At 42.5% G+C, this 19,987-nt stretch overlaps 1 protein-coding gene and 1 pseudogene across 1 annotated transcript in view; both read left to right on the forward strand.

The window, feature by feature from the left end:
* Nucleotides 1-1,475: 1,475 nt before the first annotated feature.
* bmp7b (bone morphogenetic protein 7b) overlaps nt 1,476-19,987 on the forward strand; it is a 30,722-nt gene continuing 12,210 nt past the window's right edge. The window contains exon 1 of the mRNA XM_075474883.1: nt 1,476-2,149. Within this exon, the coding sequence (XP_075330998.1) occupies nt 1,747-2,149 (403 nt within the window). The 5' untranslated portion in view covers nt 1,476-1,746. The remainder of the gene's footprint in view (nt 2,150-19,987) is intronic.
* Nucleotides 11,748-11,870, forward strand: LOC142390998 (U2 spliceosomal RNA; annotated as a pseudogene).

A 19,987-nucleotide genomic window follows, 5' to 3' on the forward strand; every position in this document is an offset into this window, starting at 1 on the left:
CCTAAACAAAGGGGGGTCTGTTCCTTTTGTCCTGTCCCGGATTGTCCTCCCCTGGGCACAAACTGAGCTGAGGGCTGGAGGGGGGGTGGGGGGATTTGACCTCACCAACCTTACATCAAGGGTAAGAAAGCAGAAGAATGAGAGAAAGGGGGAAAAAAAGTGAGAAAGGGAGGCAGACGTATAGTTGTAAGTAAGACCCTTTCAAGTTTGCTGTCGGAAACTGCTGTAATGTAAGCGCCCACGGCCATTAGCTGATTCTATCTGAGCGCTGGATAGAGATGTTTACATGGTAAGGGCTACTACTAAAAGGCCTGTTAAAAGCAAATAGAGGATTTGATATACAAAATAGGTAGTGGCAGGATATGTAAGCTCTAGTGCTTTAAGCAATATTGAGTTGTCATTGGAAAAAAAGGAGTGGAAAGGCTTTGAAGACAAGAACAACCACATTAAATGGGTAGGAAGGTGGGCTAAGTGTAGAAGACCCCGAGACACGCTCTGCCTCCTTTACTCCCTTAATCTGTTTGCAATCATAGTTTAGGCTGTCTGGCAGCCTTTCTTGCTGTGCTATTGAAGTCTAATTTTACTGTCATAAAAATCACCTGGCAAACTGTAGCCTGAAAGCATCTCAACCACAGAGCCTTTAAAGCTCCACTCCCTGAGCAGTTAGTTCTGTCTCGATAAAGCAGTCATTCTCAGGCCATCTGAAATCCCTCCGCTTGTGTCAGAGCAAGAGGGTCAGAAGCGTTCCATTAAAGTGTGGTGTTTAAGAGGTGCTGGTGCCAGGGGGGCAGATGGGATGATGAAGCATCTGCCAAACATCTGCACCCCTCCTTTGCAGTCTGTACTTTGTCTGCGCACTGCTGCCTTTGTCATGAACTTACTGCTCCGGCAAAAAGGGGATGGAAAGCTTGAGTATCAGACATGCAGAAATCGCAGTTCATGGCTGCAGTGCTGCCTATCTGACATCAAAGGACAACTGAGTTTAAAATCTCACACCCACATGACCCCAGGTATTCAGGGAGTGCACCTGCAGATCAGTAACTATTACAGTGTCTGCGTTGCAACTACATGTTACAACATCTCCCACTGTATTGAAGTATTCACTGGCAAACACATATAATGAGTCTCTACTATGAAGTGTGCTTTCCATCAACACACTCAGACTTAATAGCCTATTGTCTCCATCTTCACATCTGTCACAGCTGAATCTGCACAACCCTTTGGGTTTGAATGAAAGAAACCTGCTTTATCATAAACCGAGGCATTATCATACATATCCAACTTTGTATTTGCACATGTAGCCTCCAGCCTCTTTCCAACCGGTAACTTAAAGCCAAAGTCGCTATATCTCCAACAGTGAAACCGCCGCATATGCGCTCTTTCTGTTCCTCTCGCCCTCCCTCCTGCTCCTCCCAGCTCTCAGCGCCTCCTCACTACTTGTTCAGTGAAATGCGTCGGCTCGCAGCCTCCTCTCTGCAGTTGCAGGCTGCACCGCAGTTGGTAGCTTTTGAACACAGGTTTCTGTATGAGGACCGGGGTCCACGCGACCACAACTCGCCCAGAAAAGCAATCAATAAAAGGACTTTGAAGTTAAGTTGATGTTATATTTGGAAGTACTTCCCTCAACATGAGGGTTCGTGCCTGATTTTGGATATTGAACACAGACTGCCTGTTGCTAAAAGTTCAATATCCATTTTCTTCAAAGTTTTGGTGAACAGATCGGGGCGCAGACGCACGCTGAGCACCATGGTGCCGATTTTGGATAGGCGTGCGCCTGCTTTGCTTTTGGTTTTTTGGAGCTATTGCGTCCTGGCGGATACAGCCTTCATGAACTTTACTTTGGACAATGAGTTCCACTCCAGTTTTATCCACCGTCGACTGAAGAGCCAGGAGCGCAGAGAGATGCAGCGGGAGATCCTGTCCATCTTGGGGCTGCCGCACCGGCCGCGACCCCACCTCCACGGAAAGCACAATGCTGCCCCGATGTTCATGTTGGACTTGTACAACGCCATGTCCACAGAGGGAGATGAGGACAGATACTCCTACCCCTACAAACCCGTCTTCACCACCCAGGGTCCCCCGATAGCCAGCCTGCAAGACAACAACTTCTTGAACGATGCAGACATGGTCATGAGCTTTGTAAATCTGGGTAGGCTCTTAATTCTTTTAAGCCCTCTATAGATAGAATCAGTTCAAAAGCTTTCTACGGTGTTAAAAATCTTTCAATAAATAAGTCAATTAATTGGACAGAGAATATGACCACTGACATAATTATAATTCCCCCCAACTCAGTCCTTTCAGTTCTCGCAATATCACTTTAGCTATGAGTACAATCAGAATCATGTGACTTTGAAAACATTTTTTTCCTTTTTTTATGTGACTCACAGATAATAGAACATAATTGTTGCAGTGACATTGTACTTGTTTCATCGCCCTAAGGCACAGCTTGTGTATTGTTCTACAGTTCCTGCATGCACACTTAGAGGACCAGTACAATAACCATGTTGATATACAGCTAGGTGCAGTTATTACCAGGAGTGCCAAATTCCAGTGTCTCCCTTTGTTAAACAGCTGTGCAACCAAGTAATGTTCAGGTACTCAGCAGTGAATGAAGGTCCAACCAACAGCTAATGTGTCAGCCGTGTGTTATCTAAAGAACAAGTAAGTCAATAGCACAGTGGGTTCAAAGTGCACCGAGCTCACTCCCTTCACTCTAATCTGGAGACATCCCTGTAGACACATAGATCACAAAATAATGCCACTCAATACTGAACTGAGCTCAGCTTAGTCAGATTCACTTGCTTACAAAGAGAGTCGTGATATTGTAGGATGCATTTCACCCCAATGAGTTGTGAAGTGGATTTCTGAGTCACTGAGATGATCAAATATCAAACAGTCTTTTTGCTGTCAGTAACAGCCACAGATTGTTAAATTCAAATAAGCACACAACACTAGCGGGCATATATGCCTCATTAAACTTCAATTTTCTTAATAAATTGTGTAGGTAAAGTAACAGTTGAACGTATGCTCCCGATGAGTAGCTCCAACTTATTAGTTTAACAAAACAAATCAAATTCGGAGCAGGCATATCTAGTAGTTGCATTTTTTGTTGTAGTTCTGCTTGGATTTAGACGTTTGCATTCAATCCTGGAAAGATCATTGTTGGAGTGTCTTGGCAAGAGAGAGGGAGGTGACACTGGTTCCTCCGCTGCACTGTGTAATTACAGCGGGAGCTGCTTCATTGTGACTATTTTCAACAGGCTGTAACGCAGATGGATTTGACCACAGAGACTCACAAAGTCAAGGGCCAAGACTGCAGTAGAATGAGGAGGTAGAGGGGTGCTTTTGAGTGAGAAGACAAGAGATGAAATTGGTCCTATAGGGCCTCTGCAGGATGGGTTGCATCAGCAAGCAAGAACATTTTTATTTGATATATTTAAGGGTATTGGAAGAAAGTCACAATGTCGTCTTTATATCTTGAGGTTAATTTAATCACTAATGGCTTTTGCTCCAACTGAGTCTTTTCCAGGGCGCATGTTCAGTGCTCCTTGTATCCTAATGAGTGACATTTTTGTCACTCATTAGGATACAAAGTGGGTATTTGTCGTTGCATTCTGCCACGTGTTGCAGATGTCACTGGGTTTCATGGTTGGGTTTGATCTTGTGTCCTATTTGATACCATCAAACAGCCATCCCAGCAGCTTGATTCAAAAGAGCAGATAACACTCTGCTTCACTGCATTTCACACGAGAGAAAAAAAGACGAAAGCGATGGCTATCAAATGCATTGACTGTTTCCTCTCCAAATTCCTTCCTTTCCACTTTTGCTCGTTGCGGTTTTTGTTTTTCTTATTTAGGTCGTCCGAGAGCAAAATGAGTGTGGCTTTTATTTAAAAACGCTCCCTCCAAACTTTGCATGTCTCCATAACTACGGAATGAAGGCACCTTAACATGAAAAAAACAAAAACATCTGACCAATTATTTCTCTTATTCACTGACTTCCCTGAAGGGAACTGATGCCCTGCGCTTGTTTGAGTCTTGCAGTGAGGCCAGTGCAGCCAGTCAGGTTGGGTGTGGGTTTTTGGGACAGACCCCAGTCCAGGGACGTCCTTTCACTGAGTCACAGCAGTTTAAAAGCCCAGCTGTGTAAATGGCTTACAGCATTTGTTCAGAATGCACACTGCTGCATGCAACACAGGTCACCCAAGCACTGGGTGTGTGCCGGACATGCCATGATAACACGCCAGCAAATGAGTGCAGCGCACAAGTCTCAGAAGGTGGCCACACAACATAATGCTTTCTGTCCGTTTGTAATGATTATTTACTATGATGCATTTGGTCTCTGGCAGCATTAGCCCTCAGCCACTGTCGATTAAAAGCATTTCCTCCTTAACAAACCACAGCCTCCATCGCTTTTGGACACAACTTTGGTCTAATTTCTTACAGTACCAGGCTTGCTTTAACAGACAACAAAAGAGACTCACACAAACACTAATAAAGTCCAACCTGAAACAGTCGTTTACACCTCCACAGCAACAGGAAAGTGCTGTGACTTGGGCGTCTGCTATTTGCATCCTGGATGACTGAAAGAAAAGTGGCATTGTCAGGAGGTGGATCAAGTGTTTTACTGTAAGATGTTATCATGAGGTGTGTTAGTCACAGCTTCCTTATTTCCCCTGTTCTCATGCAACCCTGGATTAACACAGCAGGATAAGATTTTGGGTTAACAACGCATCTCTATTCTAAAGCTGAGGTTCAGTGAGAAGTGATGATATGGTTTTTGTCTTGTTATTTGTCTAAGTTAATGACAAGATATTACAGTTTGTCCACAAATTCCAAGGATCTAGTTTATTCTTTAATAGTGTCGGAATTTCTCCAAAACCTTCAGTGCTATCCAGCCACATGACCACTGGTTCTCACAGATACATTGTTACATTTTTCACCTCTCAGTCATTTCCTAAAATACATTTATAATAATGATGGGACAGCATGTGGCCCACTTATGTATTAAGTGGTGTTTTAAAATGGCCTAAAGTAAGACTTTTCAGACTTTGGCTTTGCGGATACTTTGTAATACTAGCATTCGGGACCAGTAAATGGATGCTTTTGTTCATTTTTATGAGATGTGCGGGCAGTATAAGGTGAGCAGCACGAACAGATTTGTCTGTCAGAGCTGTAGGCATTATTTCAAAAGAGAAACTTAATTGAGTAACAAAGCTATTCCTCTACACATGCAAAGATTCTTGTCTTGTTAATGCATAACCGTGACACAGTTCAGTTTGTATGAATCGGAGATGAACATTTGGGAAGACAGAAATTAGTGTTTGGAGGAGTTCTGCTCTCAGTTTGTGATGAAAAGATTTAACTGATTTATCACCTTTAGGATGCATTCGATCATTTTATGTGATCTTACATTCATCTAAGGATGTGCCTTATATCATCATCGTATTTAGTGTAAACATGATTAGTGCCATACTAACAGATGGGGTTGTATTTTGTTTGTGAGGCTTTTTTCCAATAGCTAAACCCCAAATTGATGAGTCTCTGCACATGGAATAATAATGATGTTAGTCACCTTTTAAAGTATGCCTCAACCCACAGAACTGGTATAAAGTAAAAGCAAATTAAATGTGGACAAATATCAAGCCTCTGGAAAACATGTGCTACCAGGGAGCATTTAATTGTTCAGTGTTCTGCTGCTGTTAATCAGAACCAGATGTGATTCATCTCCCAGGTTAAAAAGCAGTAAACAAACAAAGCTCTTCTGATTTCTTTCCCTCATTGCTGCAGGGTGCAAATTTTAGGTTATAGCTGTCTCACACAAACAAAGTTATGATGTTGCACAATTTCATATTGAACCTGGGTCTTGTCAAAGTGGTGATTATATGCTAGCGAGTGGAGGCTGTGATCAGGGAGAAGTATTGCACAGGCTGTGTGCTGAGTGAGTCAGTGCTCTAGCAGGTAATTTTCCTCTGTGTTACCTTGGTGACCTGACGGGGCACCACCTGGCCCTCCACCATTCACGGTCATTTGTCGGCGCCCATAGGAGCTGCCACACAGTTGTCTTCCTGTTCTTTTTTGCTTTATTCTGAGGCGTAATTGCCAAATTACGGAGAGCCGAGAAGGGAAGACATTTCAAACTTGCAAATCCGTTTCGATGTATTAGAGGCTTTGGCTTTCAGACAGAAGACTTTCTTGTGACTCTGGGCTTGGAAGCCGAAGTGTCACGCTACAGTCACGCTAAAAGCACGCTGCTCTTGTTTTATATCTCATAGTAGTGCACTCATGTCGTTTTGAGCGAAGAATTCCAATATATATTTCTTGAAAACATACTCATATCTCACATTCATTTTCTCCCCACCCTTCTCGCTGCTGCTTCTTGCATTCCTCTCCACAGTGAGCTGCCTGTGGTGCTGAGGTTAATACAGATGTTTCCCTCTGTCTGCAGGCCAAAGCAGCTGTGCAGAGAAACTTTATCTTTTCAGAGTCCAGCAAGTCTGCTTAATTCAACCTCCACCATCAGGTCTGGCCCAGTTTCCAATCTGTTCCACACACAGGACCACCTGATAGCAAATTTCCCTGCCTTCTCTCCTGAGCCATCCGTATTGATTATCAGCGCTGGCCTCCTAGTTTTAATTAGTTAGTTATCATATGGTCCCAGCAGTGTTGTGTGATGTTTAGTCTCCGATCTCCTGCTCTGGCCCTCACCTCCGGAGGTTTAAACCTCCTGCGCTCCCAGACATAAAACATTTCAACACGTTCTCAAGTTCTTTTGTATGTTTTTCCACTCCCCACCTCTCTTCTCACATACACACGTACATAGGCCCACATGTACACACATACTTGCTCTGAACCCAAAACACAGAAATCCCCACGTCTCTGCTTTGTTTCTCATTGCTTTTTACTTTCATAAACACGCACACACGCTCGTGTGAGGACATTTTGTCCGTTGCTGTAAGTTGCTTTAAAGGGACACTATGTAATAAATTAAGTCATTTATTAGCTCAAATCAACATATTCATTCATAAGTTAGTTCTCATTGGTGTAAAATGATCTCTGTCAAAAATCTCACTTATCCTCCTGAGTGAAGAATAACTTGTCTGTATCTACATAGAGCAGGTAAGCTCTATGGAGGCTGCCATGTCCTTCCGCTCTATGAAAAATGACGAAGTGCCGAGAGGGACATAAAGCACTTCGAATCGCGATTTCCCCACCAGGCCTACAAGCAGAAATGACGTCATTGTGACGTCATTTCCGCCAAATGGCTTATTACAGCCGCTAATGCTAAATAGATTTTATTCCTTGGCACATATGTCTTTGTGTTCATTAGCTTTCTTTTTGTAAGTGCATCATCTTCTTCTTTTTATTATTATTCCTATGCTCCCCCTGGATATCTTCTTTTTGGCGTTATGCTCACATTTGTAAACTGTTATTTTGTTGATTTACTAATAAAGTTTAAAAAAAAAAAAAATGCTAAATAGATTTTATCTCGTAAATGATCCCACTAATAATGCACTGATTGTTACCAAACTTCTGCCGTAGTACACATAGGCTCTTAGCTCACAAAACGAGGCATTAGAAAGTTTGTAAGTTTACCGGGAGTTTATTTACCGCTGCTAATGCTCCGATTGCTAACACAGGCTAATGCTAACGCTGCGTCAACGTCACTTCCGGTAACTCCCGGAATATGACTAATTGCATTGCTTGCACACCAAAGGAGATGTTATGTTATCTGACATGTTATCTGTCATCTGTATTCATAGTGTTGTTGTATGTGTGTTATATAATCCTTTGTACTGTGTGTCTTGATTTCTTTTTGTTTGTATGGACCTTGAGTCTGAAGCTATAGCTTCTTGAATCTTGACACATTCCGCTTGCCGTAGTTCAAGAAGTTGCAGCGCACATTTGAAAACGTGAGGCGCTAGAGAGCAAATTCATTCAACTTTGCAAAATAAAATTGCACCACTAGATGGGGGAAGAAATTACATAGTGTCCCTTTAAACTGATTCATTCATTCGTCGCTGTCTGCATCTCACACCAGAAGCAGCTTCCTCAATTGTGTTTTAGGAGGCTTCTCATATGAAGGCCTTAAAGAAACAACAACAACAAAAAAAACTGGCCTACAAAGTATGTGTTGAAGGCCAGTCGTTCCTCGGTGCATGCAGCCTGTCCTTGACACTGTTTGTATGCCTTCCTCTTCTTGAAGATTTACATAATCGCTTCTGTGTGTACTCCCAGCTGACGAGAAAAGACATGCACATGTATGTACATGCTTGCATACAAATGTGGAGAGAAACCCATGTTCACTCCTTTTTGTCCAAAAGGAATTTCTCTGGAGCTAATTAGTGTTGGTGAGGGCATGTTTTACTGCTCTGTGCTGGACAGGGAGTGAGCAGAGGCAGAAGAATGCAACAGTTGGTACAGATAGCCCGGCTTTCCCATCAGGTAATTTCTCATAATACTCTCTACAATTTGATGTATTGCATCGAGTTCCGTTGTGTAAATAAATACCGTGAAGGCAGACAAAGAATCTCCCCTTGCACGAGGTTCAGGCAGCTTTACAAAGTACACAGCAGGCGAGCTCCAGGAAAATGATGTTTTTTTTTCCATATATGATCTCTTGGATTCACCTGTTGAACCCAGGAATCCAGAATGACATCTGGATGTTCATAGCAAAGCCTCTGTGTACTTGGCCAAGCTAAGGCACTTGCTGAGTGAGATGATGAAAGACACAGCGGGTGGGACTTGACAATGTGGCCAGTGGTCAAAAAGCCCAGATGTACAAAGCAGCGGGTGTTCTCACTCTACTTCAATGATGGACTGACCTCCTTCATTGCCAGGAATGTTGGGCTCATCAGAGTTTTTCTTATAAGTTCACTCTCTTCGCTCTGAAGCTTGCTGTTCTCTCTGCGTAGTTCAAGTGTTGCAGTAATTGTCACCACTTACCTTTCAAATGATCTATAATAACTACAGAATCCATTTAAAAAAGGGAAAAGCTGTGGGTAGATAATGCAGCGGATAACAGAATACATTTTATTTCCACCCATAAAGAGACACTTTTTTTTTTCTTTCTCTATCATTCGGGTTTATTTGGCCTTGCCTTATCAGCAACCAGCAGCATCTAAGACTCCCCTGCACTTCTATGACGCCGGGTACCAAGCAGCGAGGCTGAGAGGGCAGATGTGGGCCAGAGCACAGCCAGAAATCCTGGGACCGATAGTTCCACCGCTGCAAAAACAAATGCACCACTCTTTCCTTGGCACAAGGGGCACTGATAGGGCAGAAGGGTAGAGGGGGAATGAAATGGGAACAGAGGATGAAGTGCGGAGGAGAGAAAAAGACAGGGGAAGAAATAGATGCCGTGCAATTTCTTTTCAAAGCAAGTGCATTTAAAGCTTTCTGCCTTTTTTTCGAAGAGCAACATCACATGCTTGGGAATGTTTGTGTCAGAGCAGTTATGTGTGTGTTCGTGCGTAGTAAAACACTATTTTAGAGCCACCTACCCTGCCCAGTCACCAGCTGCGCCGTGTAATGTGTGCTAGCTCTCCAAGCGGAAGATTGCGTTAGCGGAAGCCCATAACACTGACCAGATTGCTCGCCAGGCTCCAGCATTCAAATCAAAGCTTGTAAAAGCCAAGCAGCCAGTGTGTACAAGTGGTTTTATGATAAGTGATGAAATATTGCGTCTGTGCAACATGGGATATGAACTGGCTGTGGCAGGTTTCTATTTATCTAGGCAAGAGAGCAGCTGTGTTTCCCTTGTGTTTTGCTCCACAGCTATTTGGTTTATTTGAACAAGGAATGGGCTGTGATTAAACAAAATAAACAACAAGCTGTTAAAATCAGGGTGCCAACGTGCCCGTCATGTGTGCACAAGGTGCCGTGCCGGGATGCAGGAGAAAATCTTCAAAAGTTTCTCCGTGTGCCAACGAGCGTATGACATGTGAATTTTCCTGAGGTCTATAATAAGAGGTGGCTTGGCTGGATGACGAGGGTGTGGCTGCTGTGGCCTCTAAATTAAAGAACATAAAAACAAGGGGAAGAGGGGAAAAGTGAATGAGTGGGGGAAAGCTGAATGGCTGCAGCTCCACGTCTCTTAGTTGTTTTATCCTGCAGTCGAAAGGAAGTGAGGAAAGGTTAAAGTGAGATGAGGACAGAGAGATCCCTTTCTGCTTACCACCGGATGCTCATCACTCCTTCACTCGTGTTCGTCAGCACAACATAGTAGGTGACAGAGAGATGCCTATTGGAGATGTTTGGTGAGGCTATTTTGTTGGCACAGTCACCAATTTAGAAAATTTCAATCTCTTTTAATAGACCCGTAAGCGAATGTGTTCAATGTTTAAATTTCTGTGTCCACGATGCCTTTGTCCTGCACAGGGCTTACTAGAGAGGACTTATTACCACTCTGACTCAGGGTTCCACTAAATTATAAAAAGTTTATAAAGAACGTAGAAATAAAGTACACTCTCAGAAAATAAAGTACAGAATTGTACCTTTAGGAGTACGATGGCTTGTCACTGGGGCAGTACCCTCGGAAGGTATAGTTTTGTACCCTTGTGGTGTGTACCTTACAGAGACCAATCTTGTACTTCTGGTGGCAATTTTGTACCCTTATACTGAACTAGCCTAACACAGACTGTCTATTGTACCCCAGCATGTAGAAAAAAAGGTACATATATGTACCTTTTACCACTTGAGTACATATATGTCCCTTTAGGTCCAATAATTAACCCTAGGGGGTACATTAGTATAGATTGTACCTCAGGGGACAAAAAAGGACTCGTACTGTACCCCCATTTCTGAGAGTGTATAGTGTGTCTAGCAGAAAAGGAATCCTGTTCTCTTCAACTATTCAGTTTTATAAGCACCACAGCTAACGTTCACTGTGACAAGTCGGCCGTTATGTTGAAGGCACAGATAAAATGGACACTGGTCCTGAGAGTAAAAGATCCCGTATTGCAATTTAGTCTGTGCCAGAGCACAGCTATGACGATGTGGTGTAGGGGAGGAACCTACAGGAGCCGTTGTTAAAACTGAAGACGGGTGGTCTAAAGATGGGGTTTTTTCGTGGACATGGCATCATCATTTTCAGTCATTGAATTCTTAAAGGGACATTATGTAATTTCTTCCCCCATCAAGTGGTGCAATTTTATTTTGCAAAGTCGAATGAATTTGCTCTCTAGCGCCTCACGTTTTCAAATGTGCGTTGCAACTTCTTGAACTACGGCAGGCGGTATGTGTCAAGATTCAAGAAGCTATGGCTTCAGACTCAAGGTCCATACAAACAAAAAGACATCAAGACACACAGTACAAAGGATTACATAACACACATACAACAACACTATAAATACAGATGACAGATAACATGTCAGATAACATAAGTTGACATAGCCTTTGGTGTGCAAATCATATTCCGGAAGTTACCGGAAGTGACGTCGACGTAGCGTTAGCGTTAGCAGCAGTGTGTAGTTGCTATCTGGATGTTCTTTTAAATAAACTCCCGGTAAACTTACAAACTTTCTAATGTCTCGTTTTGTGAGTTAAGAGCCCATGTGTACTACGGCAGAAGTTTGGTAACAATCAATGCATTATTAGTGGGATAATTTACGAGATAAAATCTATTTACCATAGACATAGAACGTTCTATGTCTATGCTATTTACCATTAGCGCCGGTAATAAGCATTCGGCGGACGTGACGTCAAAATGACGTCATTTCCGCTTGCAGGCCTGGCGTTGGGGATACGTCCCCTACCCGGGGACCATATATTAAATTGATTTTTGGAACAGGGAGATGGAATAGGGGCTTGCTCCGTCCATTCCACGCATCGACCTGGTATTGCAGTATCTCCAGGAACGGTGCACTAAAAAAAAAAAAAAAAAGCCTGGCATTGGGGAAAACGCGATTCGAAGTGCTTTTCGTCCCTCTCGACACTTCGTCGTTTTTCATTGACCGGAAGGACATGGCAGCCTCCATAGAGCTTGCCCACTCTATGTAGATACAGACAAGTGATTCTTCACTCAGGAGGATAATTTAGATTTTTGACAGAGATAATTTTACACCAATGAGGACTAATTTATGAATGAATATGTTGATTTGAGCTAATAAATGACTTGATTTATTACATAAGGTCCCTTTAATCTTGGGTACCTCTGGATTAGCTTTGCACACTTCAATACTCCAAAAAGTTTTGAATTATTTCAAAATGAGGAAGAGCTTTCTCCTGGGGGAAACGTCCTCCTCAGAGTGAGAGGATCTTGCTGAAATGTTTTCTCATATCGGTTTGCCGGGCAGTATAGGTTTGCTGTGGGGCTGGGGAAAGGAACGAAGGTGATTTGTCAACGCGTACTACTATGGTTAGCGGATACGAGTGGATCACTCGCTCTTCGGGATGCGATGACAATGCTGTGAATGATATACATGCTCACGCTCCCATGGGCGTGCTGCCTAAAAGTTCAGGTTTCTTTTGTTAAAAAAAAGTCTTGTCAGAGAGAGTTTGAGACTATTGGATAAAACAAGTCTTTCATTCTTGAAAATACAAAAAACATTACTAATGTCTCGTTGTCAGTGAATATGCAGATTTTTTTTTCCTCCACCCTAGCTCTCAGTGCCCCTGAGCCAGAAAGCTTCTTAGCCTGTTCTTCACAAACTTCAGTCCTTATTAGCTTCTCTCACTGGCAACATGAGTTAGTTAGACAAAAGACAACACAGAGTCAAAACAAGGCTAACAACCATGCATGCACACGCTCACGCACAAGGAGAACATGCAAACCTCACACATGAGATTCAAACCAGGAGCCTTCTTACTGTGAGGTGACAGTGTTATATTTAGCCCTCCTAAATATGAAAGGCCTCCAGTATCAATCTGTACACCTTGTCTGTGCATGTGTGTGTGTTTTCTGCGAAAAAGAAACAACTTATATCCACATGTGTTGCTTAAGCAGGTCTCTCACATGTTGGTATTCATTTCTACTCATCATCATCTCTTTCCTTACCTTGAGTGGGCAGTTCTATTCTTGTTTGTCCTCTGCAAAAATATCTGTTTGTTTCATACATTTGGCCGCATCAGCCTCCGGCATCTGCTCAGTCATACATGTAGAAAGTGAAATGTGTACATGTTGAGCAGGTTAAGTGGCTTAATTATAGTACAATTAGCCGTTGTTTCCAATCAGAACACTGGCCCATCTGTTTGGCAGCCCAGGGGGAATACCTCTGAAGCTCCTAATTATCCACTCCAGCTATGTTCCCAGCACACGAGATGATCAGTATTCTCAGTATCAGTAATTTAGCTTTGTACAAAGACTGGGAACAGAAGGAAGCACCTTCCCTGGCAACTGACTAAATGATTTGTAAATACAACAGATGAAAATGTTGTGGGCTAGAGAAATATTTTGGCACATAAACCTCTGCCTGTGTCTTTTTTTTAGATGTTAATCAAACCAGTAACGTTGAAGGGTTTTACACAGAGTTAGGAAGGCTCAGACAACATTCTGTTGCATATTTAACAGACGTATTATTGGATGGTTTTGATCTTCCCATCATACTCTCCACCAGAAAGTGAATAAGGGCATCCCCTGGAATGTTAAACCATTCATTTATAGCAAAACATCCTGCGTGACTATAAACCAGTCGAAGTAAGTGAGACAAAGAGCACCTAAGAGAAATTTTACAGGGAGAGGCCTTACCATCAGCTCCAAACTGTTTATATATCCTGAATAAATCTGTGGTCCATGGTGCCCAGCGAAGCATGAGGTGGAGCCAAGCACAGGAGTTTATGGGTGTAGAGGGCAAGCATGTTTGATGGCTGCAGTGAGACGGAGAGAAAGAGGTCAGTGAGGCTGCTGAGAGTATATTCAAACCTCTGGATGGCTGTTAAACTAGAAAGCTCAAAAATATTTGGTTTGACCACAAGTCTTCAATGTTAAGACTTTACATGCGGTGGCTACTTCTGCCGGCACACAGGCTCAGAGGCATATATCCGGGACTGCGCAGGCACACACACACACACACACACACACACACTGTGCAGACTGCAGCAACTTAATGATTGTTAAGTGTGAAAAAGTTATAGCATGAAACTCTGTTGACTCTTTCCCTGGGAGCCAGTGCTACAGCAGAAATATATCATGAAGGGATGATGTCATCATTACATGCTAGAGGGCAGGATGTTTCCTAATGTGATAATTACCCCACTGTGGGAAGTCACTGATACCCAAGAGATCAAACTGTCTTTACTCTTTATAGGATAAACATTTAGAATAATCTGCCGTTTCCTTTCACTTGGCTTTTCTTCGGCGGTTCTCTTTTAGCTGTTGGAAAATGTGACGTGTTCCCGAGAGCGGTTTTTAAAGCATCGAAGAAGGAGCTACTGAGAAATAATGTCAAATGCAGATTATTTTGGCGCATAGAATTAGCACGATACACATCTTATTATATGTTATCCTGAGTCTCCCGTTTAGACCATGAAATGATCTGGATCTACTTTGTTTGACTACTAGTTTGTGGTTTTGGGCACCAGGTGGGCTGTCGTGCTGTAATGAGCTCCATTGGGATGGAGAGGGAGGTGCGGATAGCAAGGGTTGGTTCAAAGGATGGGAGGGGGTGAAGCTGAAGTCGTCAGTTGAGAGAAGTGAGAGTGGTGCCAGGGGTGAGACCCCCCCCCCTGCTGAGTAGCGGAAGTGTTCAAGGCAGGACTGAGGGGTGTCACGGCGCAGAACAGACACTTGGGCTAATGTGAGCTGTCAGATCTGTCCGCTGCCGCTCCGAAGCCTGAGGTGTCGTAGAAGTGTCTTAGGTCCCCACGCCAGCAGGAGAGGGGTAGAGGAGGCAAAGAAAAAAGAAAAAAAAAGGGTGGGGGCATAAAGTGCAGGATACACAACTAGAGAAAAAGGAGAGTTAATGATAACTCTCTTTGATTCACTCAAGTTGTACAACAGAATGCTTTTGGTGAACATTGGTCAAATGAGTTTAAATTAGTACACCTCTTTCACGGGAGTTGCCAAAAAGTGTTATGAGCCTGTTTCCTGCTTCTGAAGAGTGCAGACGTGTCTCTGCTTCCTCCTGCTGCTTATAGCTTTATTTGCTTTTAAATCATTTTACTTCTTTCCACAAGTCTTGGATATAATTTTATTCTTTTTCTTTTAAGTGAACCAAGACTTTTTAAAATCATTTTTATTCTTTTTACATCTTATCTGACGAGCCAGCGACTACAATCCTTTCAACATGCCCTGTGAAAGCTGTCGGATATATCAACAAGAAATTTGGGCGCTACAAGTAAGGATTTTTGCCTTAGAAACTGAAATGGGACTTCATGAAACGCTCCCAATGGAATCCAGTGGTAAGAAGTCCACATTTACTTCCAAAGGAAAGGGTGAAAAAACAGCACATAACAAGGAAGCTAAAGAGCTCACTGCTGTCCTTGAAATGTTTGGTCTAACTCAGCATGTGACTGAGCCCACCCACAACAGAGGGCACACTCTAGATGTGCTCATTTCAAGGGGGGTTGTTATTTCAAACGTGAATGTCGTTGATGTTGCTTTATCTGATCATTTCTGTGTTTTCTTCGACCTATCTACTTTACCCAAAACACCAGCTGGGTCTGCAGTTGTTCGGGGAAGACTTATAAATGACAGAACAGGGACACAGTTTATGGAAATGATTAGGTTTGAGAACACCCTGTGTTCTGATGTTGATGATCTGTTGAACTCTTACACATCAAGTCTCTTAAATGTTTTGGATACCATTGCTCCTGTCAAGGTTAGAATGGTTAAAAGTAGGCAAAGGGCGCCATGGAGGAAAGAAGAGTCGGTCAGGGCACAGAAAAGGGAATGCCGGAGAGCCGAACGGAAATGGCGCAAGTCAAAGCTCCAGGTTCATTATGAGACTTACAAAGAAAAGCTATGTGTGTTCAACCAGACTTTGCGTAGAACAAGGGAGAGTTATTTTTCTGAAATCATCAAAAACTGCAGTAACAACTCTCGTGTCCTGTTTGCTACAGTAAACAGATTAACAAACCCTCCAGTTTCACTGCCTTTAGAACTCATTTCTACATCCAAGTGTAATGAGTTTGCAATATTCTTTAATGACAAAGTTCAAGGCATTAAAAATGCAATAATTTCCACAACACAAATAACTACTCTGCAGCCAGCTAGACACCTAGAGCTGACACATTTCACACCTGTTACTGACAAAACAGTCAAAGAGACCATCTGCAGTCTGAGTTCATCAACGTGCTGCCTTGAGGAGTTGCCCACTAGATTCCTAAAGTCTGTGCTGAGCAGTTTGTTACCACAACTTGCTCATCTAGTCAACATCTCACTCCAGACTGGAACATTTCCAAAGGCCTTAAAAACTGCTGTCATTAAGCCTCTTCTAAAGAAGAGCAATCTTGATGCCACAGTACTGAACAACTACCGGCCCATATCAAACCTGCCATTCTTAGCCAAAGTCCTAGAAAAAGTTGTATACCAACAGCTTAGTGACTTTCTCCTGTCTAACAATGCTTTTGATACTTTCCAATCAGGCTTTAGGCCCCACCACAGCACTGAGACAGCTCTGATCAAGGTGACAAATGACATCCGCCTGAACACAGATGCAAGTAGAGTCACAGTCTTAGTTCTGCTGGACCTGAGTGCTGCCTTTGACACAGTTGACCATGCGATCTTATTACAGAGGTTAGAAGACTGGGTGGGAATCTCTGGTCGTGCTTTAAACTGGTTTAAGTCCTATCTCGAGGACAGGAAATATTTTGTTGAAATTGATAATTGTGTCTCGGAACAAATGGCTATGACCTGTGGGGTTCCCCAGGGGTCAATCCTGGGACCCGTATTGTTCAATCTGTACATGCTTCCACTAGGCCAGCTAATACGCAGCTATAATATGTCCTACCACAATTATGCAGATGACACTCAGATCTACGTGTCACTGACGGCAGGAGAACACGGGCCTGTAGATACACTGTGTCGCTGCATCAAACAGATCAGTGTGTGGATGCAAAACAATTTCCTCCAGCTAAACTCAGACAAAACTGAAATCATTGTCTGTGGCCAACAGAAACAAAGAGAAAGTGTTATCAGTCACCTTGAGACTCTCTCTCTAAAACCTAACTATCAAGTTAGAAATCTCGGGGTAATATTGGACTCAGACCTGAACTTTAACAGCCACATTAAATCTGTAACATCAGCAGCTTTTTACCATCTAAAAAACATTGCCAGAATCAAAGGAATAGTGTCTAAATCAGACTTAGAGAGACTGATCCATGCGTTTGTCTCCAGCAGGTTAGACTGCTGTAACGGCCTGCTCACTGGGCTCTCTAAACGGGCTATAAGACAGCTGCAGTACATCCAGAACGCTGCTGCTCGAGTCCTGACTAGAACCAGGAAATACGACCATATTAGTCCAGTGCTCAGGTCTCTGCACTGGCTTCCTGTCGCTCAGAGAATAGACTTTAAAACAGCTCTGCTTGTGTACAAGTCTCTTCATGGTCTAGCGCCAAAGTACATCTCTGACATGTTAGAGCCATATGAACCAACTCGGGCTCTGAGAACCTCAGGGAGGGGTCTCCTGCTGGTGCCCAGAGTCAGGACTAAACAAGGTGAGGCTGCGTTTCAGTTTTATGCTCCTAAAATCTGGAACAGTCTTCCAGAAGATGTGAGACAGGCCTCAACTCTGACAATGTTTAAATCCAGGCTGAAAACAGTTCTATTTAGCTGTGCATATGACACCTGAAAGTATTTTATCTGCACTCTTCACTTTTTAATTAATTAATGATTATTTTAATGGGTTTTAAATTTCTTTCTTTTTTAATTTCTTTCTTTTATTTTTTTTTATTCCTTTTTAATGGTTTTATTGCCTTCTTGTGATTTTATGTAGCTGTAAAGCACTTTGAATTGCCCTGTGTATGAATTGTGCTCTATAAATAAAATTAACTTGCCTTGCCTTGCCTTGCCTAATGTGTAAAAGAGGACGTCTTTTACACAGCGGTACAGGGTGATGGTGTGTAAATTTCCAGCAACTTAAAAGCACACCTGTGGTGGTGAACACGCATATTTGGGGAAATTAACTAATGACAATGACACTTACTAAATATGGATTTAGTGGAAAAAAAACCAACGACTTTTACATTTTATCGTTCAAAGCAAATCAGGCCCTCGAAATGCATGCAAACATGTTTGTCCAAAAGAAACCTAATGAAATCGAAGCCCTTCTGCTGCTTCTTTTTGTAAAAACATATACTTACACGCACAATGATCTTCACGCTGAGAAAATGAGAAGCAACAGAATATCTTTAACGTTTAGAACATTGACAGAGGCCCGGTTAAATTCTTAACCATTGCTCGACTCAGCAGTGTAGTAACCTTGCTGAATGCGTTTGTGTCCTTGCTTTTGACTTTTGCTTCTTATCAGAATCAAGTTTATTGCCAAGTAGGTTTTCACTTACAAAGAATTTGACTTGGTGTAGTTGGTGCAAACAATATAGATATATATGCAGCTATATATTATAGATAGATAGATAGATACAGATATATATGGATTATAGGAACCCAAAATGATTGTGTTACTGTGCCGTGACACACAAGGCTGTTTAGAATTTAGTTGTAATATTTGGCTCTGCGGTGTAGTCTGTGTGTGGATGTATGCAACTGATTTGGATGTCGACTTCTCAGAATGAGGGGCTTATATGGCATCACAGGCTGTGTTTGCTGTGTATAGTGCGTGTGACACAGGTGGGGTGATGGGTACTCACTTCCTCCCACAGGAAATCATAAATGCACCCACTTGGTTTTAACTGTACTTCGTCCACTCATCTAATGACTGCCATGCTGCCTTAATGGCATGGAATAGGATGAAACGGAGAGACAAAGGCAGAATTATGTCAGGCAGAGGCCTGAGCTAAACTCTTTAGGCTGCTCTATGTTCTCTCAAATTGTACAGATAAAATTCATGCTTTAAAGAGTGGAAACGAGAGAGTTACTGTGTGAGTTTTATAGCTGCCTCCAGCTGTTCTCATAAGTAAAGATAAAAAGATTTAACGGGAAAGGGGTAGACGGCTGCTCTGGCGGCTTGAGAATAGGTCTGACTTTCCTCCAGAGGGAGTGCACCTACACTGGGTGAGGGAAGGAGAGAGAGTGTCCCTGGAACAGATGAAGAATAAGCAGCTCTTGGAGCTGAGAAGTAAGAAGGAAGAATAAGTGGAAGAAATTATTCACCATGTTGAAAATGTTGAATGATTTTGATTAAGAAAAAAAAAAAACATTACAGAGGACATACGTTATCCCTTTTTTTTGGGGAGTCTGGTATACACTTTTTACACTTTTATAAGTCTGAATTTACAAACCTCAAAGTCCACACCAAGGATTTATTGCTTCATACAAAAAAAAAACTGCTCCGGATCTGCATGAAATGCCCAATAGCTTAGGTTCAGTAAATTGGAAGACACAAGTTGTTTTTTTTAATGTTCAAAGAATTGTTTTAATTTTTTCTTTATTCTTTTTTCTTTTTTAATCAAGCAATTTCAGAAGGGAAAAAGAATGGTTCAATTCTTCTTAGATCATGCACCGCAACTAAGGCCATAAACTGTTAGGACGAGTTCCAATGGGAAATTTGCCAAATCTTTGGTTATGTACAGCATTTAGAGTTTGAGTGGGAGGTGGGGCGCAGGTGTAATCATGTAAGTCAGCTGATAAATTCCCGTACCCTGTGATCCAGTTAAATGCACTGTATGTATTGTCAGCTCCTTACACTTAGTGTAAGGATGTGCTGGTTGCCTTGGAGAGTGGATGCTTGAGAGGCCTGACTGGTCTGGGATCTAATATGGACAAATATTGACAGACTGGGCTGCAAGACAAAAACTAGCTAATAAATAGCCTAAGTGGGGCTGGTTGCAGGAACTGATGCTTAGTTCATAACAACATGCATGGAAGACAACACAACCTTGAACTCCAGTGTTTTCAGAAGACTTTCGGCTTTTAAAACCAGTTGAACGTG

The sequence above is a fragment of the Odontesthes bonariensis genome, chromosome 10, assembly GCF_027942865.1.
Source record: "Odontesthes bonariensis isolate fOdoBon6 chromosome 10, fOdoBon6.hap1, whole genome shotgun sequence".
NCBI classification, from domain to species: domain Eukaryota; kingdom Metazoa; phylum Chordata; class Actinopteri; order Atheriniformes; family Atherinopsidae; genus Odontesthes; species Odontesthes bonariensis.